This window comes from Symphalangus syndactylus, chromosome X (genome assembly GCF_028878055.3).
Source record: "Symphalangus syndactylus isolate Jambi chromosome X, NHGRI_mSymSyn1-v2.1_pri, whole genome shotgun sequence".
Taxonomy (NCBI): domain Eukaryota; kingdom Metazoa; phylum Chordata; class Mammalia; order Primates; family Hylobatidae; genus Symphalangus; species Symphalangus syndactylus.
The window spans coordinates 77338088-77352364 of record NC_072447.2 but is presented as its reverse complement, the minus strand read 5'-3'; the positions used below and the strand labels follow the sequence as shown (position 1 = coordinate 77352364).

The 14277-nt window shown below is 39.9% G+C and overlaps 1 protein-coding gene across 5 annotated transcripts in view; it reads right to left on the bottom strand.

Moving 5' to 3' along the window:
* EDA (ectodysplasin A) overlaps positions 1-12672 on the bottom strand; it is a 427490-nt gene extending 414818 nt beyond the window's left edge. For 3 of the 5 annotated variants that reach the window (XM_055267222.1, XM_055267223.1, XM_055267224.1), the window contains exon 1: positions 12081-12672. In XM_055267222.1, the coding sequence (XP_055123197.1) occupies positions 12081-12476 (396 nt within the window). In that variant the 5' untranslated portion in view covers positions 12477-12672. Of the gene's footprint in view, positions 1-7849; positions 7883-11504; positions 11700-12080 lie in introns of those variants that run through there. The other 2 variants (XM_055267226.2, XM_055267227.2) reach the window with 2 other exon arrangements.
* Positions 12673-14277: the final 1605 nt, after the last annotated feature.

Here is a 14277-nt window from a genome sequence, read left to right as displayed (position 1 = left end):
GAACAATATAAATCAACATCACAAAGTAGGAATCAACAATTGATTGCTATATATAGGTAGCAAGGACAAGGGAGAAGTAAAAATATAATGCCTTTCAAGTTTTATGCATTAGTGATTGAGAGCATGAAATCAGGGTTTACTTTTGTAAAATTTGGTGTGTGTGATGGGAAGGGGAAGAATGAAAATAAGTTCAGTTTAGCTTACTAAATTTGAGATGTCAGCTGGGAATCCAAACAGAAACAAGCTGCACCAAAGGATTTGTCTAATGTCATTAAGGATGAAGTAGGTTTGTGTTCCTTCATTGGTTCTGTTAGCTGAATCTGTCTTGAGGATACAATCCCCCTACTAGCAATATCTTATACCAAATAGGGACTCGATGGAGTGGGGGTTGAGTCGAAAGAACTCCTGAAATCTACTCTTTGCCCTTCTTTCCCTCAGTCTGACTAGTTGTGACAGGTATTAAGGTCCATCCTTACAGAAGAAACCCTCAGAGTTTCCCCATCATTTAGACTACATAGCAAACGTGCTTTTGCAGCATGCAGTTTTTCTAGGTACAGAGCCTTGTGGATTGATCCAAAACTCTTACTCATGTTCAAGCTTTCATTGTCCTTGTAGGCCACTGGTGTGGCAAGATGAAGTAAGAATAACAATCCACAAACCACAGAATAAAATTCAGAAGTAATTTCTTTTTGAAAATCAATTTCATTGTGGCTGTTTGGTTTCAATCCTTGCTATATGCCATCACACCAATAAAAACTACTCTTCATCTCTGAAGTGCAGGCCCACTGTCAGGTGGATATACATGGAGAAAATTACTCAACAGCCTATTATTTTAAGGTGGTTTCAGCAGCTAGCAGCAAGCGAAGTCCCCAGGAAGCCACAAGAGACAGGAAACCACCCTCCTTTCTTGGCTATTCCAAGCACACAGCACTACCATCTGGCTGAGGAAATGGCAACTGAAATCTAATCCCTCTCTCCTCAGAGTTTATGAATTGATTTTCCAAATGGTATTCCACAGTGGTGTTCATTAAGCATTCACTACCACCCAAGCTCAGGTCTAGTGGTCTTCAAAAGTAGCTTCAGTAACACAGGTGATACAGACCTAATAATCTGTAACAGGGAAGCTGAAGTTATGCATGGGGAACCAAATCTTATCTTCTTTATGCTTTTATTTCTTCCTTTAGAGCAGTATGTTCTCAAATGGAGATGAGCATCAGCATCACCTGAAAAACCTTTTTATAAACTATATATGCCCATGGTCTCACTCTAAAGATTCTAATGATGTATGTCTGGGTGTGGCCAGGGGCCTGTGTATCTTGAAAAAGTTCTCCAGGTAAGACTAATATGCATCCCTGGTTAAGAACCACTGCCACGGATGATCTGTATGATATATTTTAACCCTACAATTCTGAAAAAAATTCTAAGTAGGATCTGGGAATAGCTAGCTAGCTATTTCTATCAGAGAGAATAAGAGTAAGAGGCAGAGAGAGAGGCAGGGAGGCAGAAAGGGAGAGGGATGTAGAGAGGAAAAAAGGGAAAGTGAGGGAGACAGAGATGATTCTGGGCCAAGATTCTTGATTACTGCCCACTCAAGTGCAAGTACCTTTTGAGTCCCACATGCACCCTAGGTTCTGACCATACTAAGCCATTCACAATTCCATAAATCACAGAGTCTCAATTTGCAGTGCTTGGCAAAATCACCCATAGAGCTTTGTCAAATTATATATGACTAGACTCCCATCCTTGAAGCTTCTAATTCAATTGATTCTGCACTGGGACCCTGGACACATCTGTTAGAGGGAGAAATCTCTGAAGTAAATCGAACAGGCTTGAAGATTCTCTTCCTCTAAAGATAGGTATCATTCAGAAACAACCAACGCCCCTTACACATTTATTCACCATCTTCTATGTGCCAGACACTTAAAAAAAAAACACTTTATATAGATATAATTCACATACTGTAGAATTCATCCATTTTAAGTGTACAATTCAATAATTTCTAGTAACTTTACAGAATTGTGTAACTTCATGATATCTCTTGCATCATTTCCTTTATTTCGTTCCACTGCTATAACCCTGGCTGTGGTAAATCAGTTTTAGAATATTTTCATCCCCAATAAGTGCCCTTATGCCCATATTCAGTTAATCCTAATTCCTACCCCCTGCCCCAGGCATCCACTAATCTAATTTTTGTGTCTATATATTTGCCTATTCTGGACATTTCATATAAATGGAATCATACAATGTGGTTTTTTTGCGACTAACTTCCTTCACTTAGCATAATATATTTGAGGCTCAGCCATGTTGTAGCATTATTCATAATTCATTCCTTTTAATGGCTGAAAAATATTGCATTGTATAGAATATTATATCACATTATACCACATCAGACATTGGAGCTGTTTTACTTTTTGACTATTATGAATAATGCTGCTATGAACATTCAATGTAGAGGCTTTTCTGTGAACATGTTTTCAATTATCTTAGGTATATGCCTAGGAGTGGAAATGCTGGGTCATATTGTAACTCTATGTTAACTTATTGAGGAACTGACAAACTGTTTTACAAAACAGCTGAATCATTTTACATTTCCACTAGCAATGTATGAGAGTTTCCATTTCTCCACATCTCCACTTCTTATTGTCTTTTTCATTATAGCCAGTCTAGTGGGTGTGAAATGGTGTCTCACTGTGGTTTTAATTTAAACTTCTGTAATGGATAATGATGTTGAACATGTTTTCATGTATTTATTTATTTAGCCATTTGTGTATCTTCATTTGTGGTAAAATATCTGTTCATATCTTTTGCTCATTTTTTTGTTTGGTTTGTCTTATTATTACATTCTAAGAATCCTTTGTAAATTCCTTTGAATATAAGTTATTTACCAGATATATGTTTTCCAAAGATTTTCTCCTAGTCTGTTGCATTTCTTTTCATTTTTCAAGGTTTTCTTTTGGAAAAAAAAAAGAAAAAGTTTCTTTCCAAAACGGTTCATTTCTTTTTTAGACTATGTGTTTGGTGTCATATCTAATAAATCTTTGCTCTCCAAGATCTTCAGGATTTTCTATGTTTTCTTCTAAACATTTTATTGTTTTGGTACTCACATTTAAGCCTATGATCCATTTTGAGTTCATTTTTGGGGTATGGTCTCTAGTGAGTATCTAAGTTCATCTTTTTTGCACGTGGATATCCAATTTTCCCAACATCATTTATTGAACAGTGTATCTTTCCCCCCCAACTAATCATCTTGGTACTTTTGTCAAAAATCAATTGATTATAAATGTAAGAGTTTATTTTTGACCTCTCAATCCTGTTCCATTGATCTATATGCCTGTCCTTATGCCAGAACCACATTGTCTTGATAATAGTAGCTTCATACAAACTAGGTTTTCTTATTCCTGGATGTACCATGTTCTCTTTCATCTCCAGGCCTTTGCACTTGCTGTTCCTACTGCCTAAAACAGTCTTATCCTAGATAATTCTTGCTTACTTTTTAGGTTTAAGCTCAGAAGATGCTTTGTCAAGAACATGTTCCTTGATTTCAAAAGTCATGGTCAGGTACTCCTCCTTAGTGCTCTAGATCATCCTATGATTAACCCTACCATTGCTTTATGAAATTGTATTATATGTGCCTGTTCACTTCTCTGTATGCTCCACAATGGCAGGAATCCCCTCCAATCTGTTCAACAGCTGTATCTCCATTGTTTTGTACAGTGCATGATACACAGGAGATGACCAATAAACATTTGTTGAAGAAATGGTAAGCTGATTCTGCTTCTAGTAATGGAAGCAAAAGTAATTTGGGCTAAATTTCCTGCTTTAAAAAACACAAGAAAATTGGGGCAAGATATAAACGATATATGTTTGAAGATATCTGATATCTAACAAAGTAATGCAATACTATAAAGCCAAAATGCAGGATAAAAAGAAAACTGAGAGAGGCTGTTTTTCTTCTAAGGTCATTGGCTGATATAGCAGAGTCAGCTGAGAGAAAGAGAGAGAGAGAGGAGCTTCTGACAGACTCATGAAGCTACAAGAACAAAAATTGGAATTGAGAACCCTTCAAAGAGGGAGAACTCCCAAGGGAAAAAAAAAAACCCAAGCTTTTGGTTTCAACTTAGAAGGCATAAATACTAAAAGGAAGGGTAAGTCAACCTTCACTTGGATTGAAGGGCAGCTTTAAATTATCTCAGTCTCATATTGAATTAAGGAGATGTGAGATTGCTAGTGTCTCTAAGCACGTGCCAGAAGTGAGTATAAATCCTTTCTAGATAAAGATAAAAATAACTGAGGCCTCAAATCATCTCTACTATAATCTTTCATATATAATGTCTACCATTCAATCAAAACTAACCAGGAGAAAGGTAAAATGATAGAAAATTAAGACAAACAATAGACAATAGAAACATACCCTCAAGGATTGAAATAATGAGTAATCTAATGAAGATTTTCACATAATTATGGCCAGTATGTTAAAAGATATTTTGGCAGTTTGGCAGAGAACCAAACACTATTTTATAAAAAGAACCAAATGAAAATTCTAAAAATAAAAAACATGACAAATAATATTAAGAACTCAATGAGTGAGTTTAAACGGAGTTTAGACAAAGCTGAAGACAGAATTAATGAATTGGAAGTTAAGTCACAGGAAAATATCCAGAATGTAAGATTATAAAAATATGCATCCATGTGTTCTTCTAGGATGTCTGTGACTTCATGTTTTACATGTAAATCTTTGTTCCATCTGGAATTTATTTTGGTATAAGAGGTGAGATAAGGATCCAGTTTTACTTGTCTTTTTTTTAAACCCCCAAAATGGCAAGTCAGTAAATCCCAATACCACTTACTGAATTAATCTACCTTTCATGGGAGTCCTTTAAATAGAAACTTCTCCATGCACATTTTAAATGGTCCAGTTGATACAAGTTTTATATATGGTTTATAAAATTCCTATGTAAAACATAGTTCCAGAAATAGCTATATGATTGCAGACAGTTATTTAACCCCTCTGGGTCTGTTTCTCCATATGTAAAAATAGAGACATGGCAGTATCTACCTTGCATTGTTTCTGTGAAGATTTTTTGAAAATAAAGTATGTAGATGCAACGGTCTCAAAAAAAAAAAAGAAAAAAATGAAAATACCCAGAATGAAGTATAGAGAGAAAAAAAGGATAGAATACAGAGAAAAGTATGTAACAGACATAAAGGATGCTGAGATAATGTCTAAAACAGGTTTGCTATGGTCTGAATATTTGTGTTCCCCCCAACATTCATATGTTGAAATATCATCACCAATGTGATGGTATTTGATGAGGCTTTTAGGGGCCAATTAAATAAAGAGGGCAGAGCCCTTGTAAATGAGATTAATGTCCTTATAAAATAGGTCCAAGGAAGTGCATTTATCCTTTCCACTACATGAGGATACAGCAAGAGTGTGTCATTCTATGGATCAAGAAGAAGGCAGTCACCAAACACCAAATCTGCTGGGTATGTTCATGGATTGGAAAACTAAATACCATAAAATGGTGAGTTCCCTCTAAATTGATTTTTAGATGCGATGCAATCCCAATAAAAATCTCAGCACGTTTCTTTTTTTGTGGAACATGACAAGCTGATTCTAAATGCAAAGGGCCAAGAATATCCAAGATACTTTTAAATAAGAGGAACAAGGTGAAAGGAGTTGCTTTACCAGGTAATAATAAAGTCGAGTGATTAAGATTGCGGTAGCGATGTAATGACAAAGAGACCAACAGAATAGAATAAACAGTTCAGAAACAATCTTGCACATATACAGGCACCTGATTTATGACAAAGGTGACGCTGTAGAGGACTGGGGGAAAGATGGTCCTTATAATTAATGGTACTGGATCAGTTGGATATCTATATTTTAAAAAATGAAGCTTAGTTTCTGTATCTTAGCATACACAAAAATCGATTTCAAGTGGAGTATAGACCTAAATGTAAATGTCAAAAACATAAAGCTTCTAGAAGATAATATGGGAGAATATCTACAGTTTCAAGGTAAGAAAATATTTCTTAAATGGGACACAGAAAACACTACCCATAAAGGAAAATACTAAAAAATTAAACACATTAAAGTTAAAAACTTCTGTTCATCAAAGGATACCATAAAGAAAGGTAAATCACAGATTTTGGAATGGCTTACAACATAAAAAATACAAAAATAGTTCATATTCAGAGTATATAAAGAATTCCTACAAATCTATAAGAAAAGGACAGACAAATTAATAGAAAAATGGGCAAAAAACTTGTATAGGCACTTCACAGAAGATATGCAAATGCATAATAAACATGAGAAAGAGCACAACCTCGTCAGTCTTCTGAGAAATGCCAATTAAAATCAACGGATATTACTACAAAGCCACCCACCAGAATGGCTATGGTTAAAAAGACTGGCAATACCAAGTGTTAGTAAGAATATGAAACAACAGAAATTCTCATACATTGCTGGTGAGAATGTAAATTGATACAATGACTTGGAAAAATTGTCATTATCAATAAAGTCAAAAATATGCATCCCCCATGACCCAGCAACTCCAATCTATACAAGCAATAGAAATTCAAGCATATGCAACCAAAACACATGTACAATAATATTCACAACATCAGCATCCGTAATAGCCCCAGACTGGAAACAATCCACAAATTCATTAAAAATAGAGTAAATAAACTGTGGTATATTCAAGCAATGAAATAATATACAAAAATACAAATAAATGGCTGGGCATGGTGGTTCACATCTGTAATCCCATCGCTTTGGTACACTGAGGTGAGAGTATTGCTTGAGGCCAGGAGTTCAAGACCAGCCTGGGCAACATAGAGAGATCCTGTCTCTACAAAAAAATTAAAAATGAGCCAGGCATGGTGGTATGTGCCCATGGTCCCAGCTACTCAAAAAGCTGAGGTTGGAAGATCTCTTGTGCCTGGGAGGTCATGGCTGCAGTGAGCTGTGATCATGCCACTGCACTCCAACCTGGGTGACAGAGCAAGACTCTGTCTCATACACAAAAAAAATACAAACAAAAAACTACAGCCACATGCAACAACCTGAATGGATGTCACCAAAACCGTATTGAGCAAAAAACACCAGATCCAAAAGAATACACACTGTTTGATTTCATTTATATAAAGTTCAAAATGAACAAAACTAATAAACTAATCCAACTAGCACTATGTCAGGCGCTGTGGAGAAAGATAAAAAAACTAATCTATGATGTCAGAACTTGAGAGAGTGAGGAGGATATAGTGATAACAATAGGGTATAAGTAGGAGTTGTGGCATATAATAATGTTCTATTTCTTGACCTGGGTGCTGGTGACGTGAGTATATTCACGTTGTAATGATTCATCAAATTGTACAAATATGATTTATATACTTTTCTGTGTGAGTTATACTTGAATAGAAAAGATTTTTAATAAAAGAAAGAAATGAAATGAAAAGCTAAGTCCTGAGTATTTACAGAGGAGTCAGATAAAATGGTCCTCTACAGGCAAGGTGGTTTCTCTTGGTAATGTTCTTGGGAATTAAATGGCTTCAGAGGTTCTTTACTTTAAAGAGATCTTCTCTATAAGGTAGTTACAGATAAATTACAGATTATTTTTTCAAAAGATCTAAGATAAAAAGAAAGATATGAGACCTAAAAGCAAATAAAACAAAACATCAAACAATATATTACAGGAAGCTTTTTGCACCATCTTAGAGAGAAGGTGTGAAACTGGGAGACTGACTATGTGGTTAAGGCTCTTCTCCATTTCACTTTCTAATTATTCTAGAAATCAGTGAAACATTTCCAGTGGAACTATTTACTCACCTAAGCATAGCTGATAGGTCACAGGCTTAGCAAGACCTGAGGAAAACAGGCCTGTTATAGAAAGAGAAAATGTCTTTGTTTTACATAAACACCTCCAAAGTCCCAAAATAATATTCAACTCAACAAGTATTTGAGTACAGTAACTGTAACTAGCACTGTGTCAGGCATTATGGAGAAAGACAAAAATGAAGGCAGATTTCTAAGGAGCTCTAATGTAAAGACATAAAATGTATTTGAAAACAACAGCAATAACAACTAAAGAATGATTCTAAGACAGGATATGATGGGTGGGTTGCAGCAGAGTTAGTGAGAGAGAAAATGCGATGGGAATAATGAAGCAAGTTGATCAAAAGTTCTGTATTTAAACCCACAGTAAAGGTATTTTATCTAGATCCCACCTCCCTAAAAAAAAAAAAAAAATCCTTGGATTTATTCATTGTGCTCACCTTGAATTACCTCGAATGATTCCTAGTTATGTTCTTGATCGAAGAGCCTTAACACAGGTAATGTCAACTCTGGATACACTAATGGCCTACCTACTTATGTCAAGCAATGTTTTGTAGAACTTTAAGGTTGACATCTATGACATCACTTCAAATAATTAGGAACATACTCCAAATAGCCCTAACAGTTCTAAGTAAATCTGTATTGATCTACCCATAATTTTGACTATTACTTGAGACAATGAGTTGAATAAGATACTACCTTTATTTGCCTCCTTTTGAAAATAATTTTTCAAACATTAAAAGGTGTCTAATACTTAACATTGTGTCTGGCACAGCAGGCTTTCTATTTATTGAACTGGATTGTTACATTACACCAATATATTAATCATATTCATCTCTCTCATGGTTTGGTAGACTTTGATCATATTCCTCCTTCAACCTCTTTCTATCCAGACTGGAAAACCAACTAGAAAATCCCTTCATCCTTTTGATCAATTTAATGGGGTTTTTGAGGACTTTTATCAGCTGTTAGGCTTTTCTTGAGGAGCAGCCACCAGAATTTCTTGTCTGATTGTAGAAGCCAATCTGCTTTTGATCTTGTACATGGAAAAAATAAGTGTTTTGTAAGTGTTTTGTTTTGTTGTTTTTGACACCCTTCCTGATGATACCCACTACATTCTTGGCCTTTGAGGACCACAATCACAACTGGCGCAACATCTCCACAGAATGATCAGCAGTGGTTTTTAGTTTTTTACTGTGACAATCGTATTACTGTATATTGTCCTAATTCAGACACAAATGAGATATCCCTTGCTCTTGAGATAATCTCCACCAACTATCCAGACAAATCTCAGCTACTTGGTTGCTCCAGCTGAAGGAGATGATTGATTACGGAAGGTCTGATGTGACTCTCTCACTTTATCATTAGCAAGTGTGTCCCCACCGGGGAGACTTTTCTAACATTTCACATAGAGAACTGTGCTGATCTCTCTGCTCTGTATCCTACCTGCCCTAACTTCCTTGTGTGCCCTGCTTAAAAAGGTTTTAAATTGAGAGATGATATACATACATCTACAGTGATTTCCAGGTCCCTTTCTTGAGTCATAAATGAGAGCCCAGAGCCCATCATCTCGTAAGGATGGATACGTTTACTTTTGCCTACCTGCATGAAGTGTCTCTGACTGTTCTGCCCACTTGGTCTCATGAGAGCTTCCTGTAGTTTACTCTCATCAGCTTGCCTTCACTCCTTACAGATAAACTGGTAAGAAACCTGAATGTACTGCCCGTTGAAGGGTGTATATTTTTATCTTTCTTCCTCTCCATCCAAGATTTGCTGTAACAGCAGTTGTTTGTGTTTAAAAACTAAAATATAAAAATATGACCTACGTGGCCAAATCCCACAAGGCTGTTTACTTCCTTATTTACCGAATCAGAATCTGTCAGCACAATGTAGAATTCTGAGTGTCAGCAGATACTGAAAATTAAATGTCCCTGTAAAGCCAGCAGAGGGTGCACCAGGGCACTAGAAATTTTACCCAAGCTTGTAGCAGCATTAATTTAATACCCAATCAACTTTTTTAAAAACTTATTTTTGTATACTAAAACTAATATACAAGATAAGATAAACTCAAGTTGAATAACTTAAAATAAACAAGCTGAATTTGGGCTAAAATTCCTTCAAAGTATACTCCAAATCTGAAAGTGAAGTTCAGGAAGAATAAGGAATACATGGTTAAACTTACTGTAGTCAAAATACAGGTAGAGTAGAACAAAATGATACAGATCTGAGCCCTCTACTTTGTAAAAGTTCTAATATGGAGCTCCATCTTGCTCCCTCGCAAAAGGTCCCAGGAGGTAGTTGGGGGAATGGGCACCCAACTAGGAGTTAAGAGAGCAACTATCATCCCAGTTTTGACTCTAGTTATGTGACCTTGGGCAAGTCACTTTCCCTTTAGGGCCTATGTTTCCCAAGGGAATCAAATGAAATGGATTCATATAAGCCCTTCATAACTCTAGGAAACTGATTCCAATTGATGTCAACAAATGTAAAGAGCTAGTATCCGTGCTTCTATTGCTCAAAAATATTAAAACAGAAAGAATAAAGGACAGAAGATAGGAAGCTGTGTTTAAATCTAGACAGAACTATTTTAGTGCCACACAAAAGGCAGGTAACTAAATGCCATTATACACCTGTAAGAGTTTCATGCCATCACAGAAGCCTTACAGTACAGCTGTTCTGCTAATCCTCAGTCTATAAAAATGGCTCTGTCCATCCTGAATGCCAAAAAGTATTGGCCAACATTTGATTAAAGAAGTTTAATTCTTTCATTTTTTCACAGAATATCAATGTTCAGCTGCTAAATACTTCTACTGGGCATTGGGGTGTGGGGGGAGTGGCAGTAGATAAATAAAGGAGTCAGAATCCTAGTTAATTATCGTTTAGCTGCAACGTTTAAAGTTTCAAGTATGAGAAGCACGTCTGCTGATTCTCTTCTTTGATAAGCTGTTATATAAATTGGAGTGTGCTAGAAAGACATTTTAAGGCTCAGGGCAACTTTACAATGCACATCTTTTTTTTTTTTTTTAAGTATCAGTCCTAACATTACACTATTATCATGAATGTGATGTCTCTATCAACCACACCACTTTAGATGGGAGGTCAAAGTGGCACAAATAATGTTTACAGAGTTGTGACAATGACTCTGGATGTGGCAGTAAATATAGAAGGCTTGGGTCCCTCACCTCAAGGAACTTATTTGTACAACTTGCTCTCTTCCCTAAGAGGTACAATTTTACTATTATCCTTTAGCCATCTCAAAAGGATCCTTGGATGCTTCTCCTAAGTTTCACACATGGCAACCAAGACAATATTTACGTTAAGTGAACGAAATTTACTTGAATAAAGAGCTTTCAGAATAGAAAACAAACATCAAAGCTAATAGTTTGCTAATAAGGGCACAAACACCATAAAGATTGCAAAAACAAACAAAACAAAACTGCTCTTGGGGGACTAGTCCTGAGTAATTATTCCATTGGCAGATTCCTGTTCTCAAGCTAGCAGTAGTAAAAGCGCTTCCCACCCACCCTTCCCACCGCACACCTACCCCGCTTAAGAATCAGAACCGGCATGCAAAGGGTGAGTTTTATTTCCATAGATTTTTTAAATTGCTGTTCAGAAGTTGTCTAGCAAGACGGCATATTTCTACCAGAATTCCTCAGGGGCGCTGATCCTCACTAGAACGCCGAGGACAATCAGTCTCAAATTGCAGGTAAGTGTGAACAAGCCCACGTTCTGGTCAGCGCACAAGGACCCGCGCTGAAAATGCGGTTAAAAGCTGTTTCAACGGGCAGATGTGGAACAGTTATTACAGCTGTTTACAGCTCCAACTCCAAAGGGGAGCCTGCTGGTTCTGGCGTCAGCTCTAGACACGAAAAAACAAGCACCGCGGGCAGAGAACCTCATCACGAGCAGAAGGGCCAAGCCGTTAGTCGGCCGGGGGGCAGCGCAGGCACCTCCTCGACGGGAGCGTCGCCAACTTTTCTGGAGGCAGCCCGCAGCCAGGGGCCGCGGGCGCGCGCTAGACCTTCCAAGTCAAGGGGTCCCCAGGGAGTCTGGATTAGCTGGGCCAGGGAGAGAAGACAACCTGCCCTGGGCAACCTCTCCCTTGCTCGCCTGGTCCCTCCCTGGTCCTGCCCTCTAAATTGGCTCGAGGTTGCAGAGTGCTCCCAGGCCCCTGAGGCGGAGGGCCCTCGCCCTACCCGCGAGGGGAGGGGGCCGCCGCCGCCCCTACTAGGTGACTCACCTGGTGCCCGTCCTGGGAGTCAGAGGGGAGTGCGGCTTCTCCCGGTTCCAACGGCTGCTGCTTAGGTGACGGCTGCCCAAGGTGACTGGTGATGGGGTTGTCAGTGTCGAGGCCACCGAGGCTGCTTAGGGTGCCAGAGGTGCCAGGGGTGCCCGAGCCGCCAAGGCGGGACTCGGCTCCACGTTCCCGCCGCAACTCCGAGCGCAACTCTAGGTAGCAGCACAACGTCAGCAGGTGGAGGGCCAGCGAGAGGCCAAAGAAACCCAGGAAGAGCAGGCAGCTGTTCCCTTCGCCCGCCCGGGCAGGGGCCCCGCGACACCCGCAGCCCTGGCTCCCTCGCTCCTGTGGCGCTGCTGCAGGCAGGAGTTCCCTGCGCTCCACCTCCGGGTAGCCCATGGCCTCCGAAGACACCCACTCTCTTGAGGCCCGGGAGCCGCTGCGTCTGCTTCAGCCGTTCACGACCTCTGACAGGCGGCTACTGTCCTGCCATCGGCTGGGGGCTGCAGGGACCCGTTCCTGCGCGACGGTGGCTGGGCGGGACGGAGTAGGGAGCAGCCGCATGTGCAGCTCCACTCCGAGGGGTGGGAAAGGGAGGAGGAGGGGCGGGAGAGAGGGGAGGCTCGGCCCGCCGAGGGAATGAAGGAGGAGGTCCTGGCCGACCCCGCCCCATCCCTCAAGCGGCTGCCGGGACGCCCAACCACGGGGCCGCCAAGCCTTGGCGCCCCACCCCGTGCCGTTCCAGCCGGGCCTCCAGCCGCGGGGCGGGGCCTGGGGGCGTGAGGGTTCGCCTCTGCCTGGCCGCCCCACCCAGCTCTTCCCGCTTGCCCCGTCCCAGTTGGTGACTGGCGCTGTCGTTCATCCCTGGGCTCCGCCCCAGTTTAACCCTATAGCGCCAGTACGGGGAGGAAAGGAGGGGGAGGCTAAGAATTTGGGAACCTTGGAAAGAAAGTAGAGCAAAGAAAAGGAGGCAGAAACTAGCATTAATAGAAATGTTTGCAATTAACTGCAGTTGTTAATAACATCATCCAGTACTTATCTGTTGCTTCCAATCTTCAAAGCGTTTAACAGACGTTAAACTAATTAAAACAGCTCTGGGTTTGGAATGAAACCATGCCTGTTGTGTTTGCAATTCAATGGCTCGCCCGAAGAAAAGGAGACCCAGGAGCCTGGGAACTATGGGAATGGGTGGGACTCAAGCAGCCTCACTCCTGGAGGGACTCTGAAGGCTCAATCTAAGTATCAGAGAAGCCGCTCCATGCCAAGCGGAACTGAAATGATGTTGTCCTATGAAGGGTAAAACAGTCTCCTAGGATTTCTTGATATATTAATTAATTCAACAAATAGCTATCGATCCCTGTACAATGCAGAAAATGCTGTATGAGAGCATCCACAGCCAGAATAGATTTCTTCCACTGCAGCAGTTTTGATTGGAGAACATATGCCTTCAGTGAGTAGACAGGGAAGCCGAGGGCCAGAATGAAGTAGATTTGTACAAGGGTGGTCCACAGAATGGCCAGACACTACTGGCATCTTTATTTACAGGCAACTGTTCTGGCCTCTCCACCCCTCCCATCCTTCTCCTGGAGTACTCCCTAGGGGAAGTTCAACAAGTCAGCCAAATGTTCCAGATGTACACTGCTGCAACTGCAGCATCTTCAACAGCTGCACCAATCAGAAACGGGTTCAGATAAAAAAAAAAAGTGGCAAATGGCAGAACAATAGACCCTGAAATGAAGGATGGAAAGGGTTAGTTAAATCAAGAGTCACAATTGACAAGAGTTACTAGTCTGAGATTATAGAAAGCGAAATGACCATAGCAGGAGAACCATGTATGCTTCATAGTCACTATGTACTCTCATTCCGTGTTATTGAGTAATGAATAATTAACAATTTTATTGACTTGGAGCAGGCATCTTGAGTGTCATCATGGAGGCTCAGCAATGCTGGGAGCACTTATGTGTAGGCCTAAGACCTAGGCTGGTGGAAGAGAAGAAAAACATAGATAGAAATAGAAAAGAAGACAAAATAAGAGAAATAAAACACAAAACCAAAAGCATCTGCTGGCAGGTCAGTCCAGAGAGCACAGAGGTCATAAGCCTTAAATATATTAGCCACAGACAACTTTTCTCTGTACACTTTGTGAATGCTCTCAGTGCTTCAAAAACACCTTTGTGTCCTCTCTTTAACCCCTACCCAT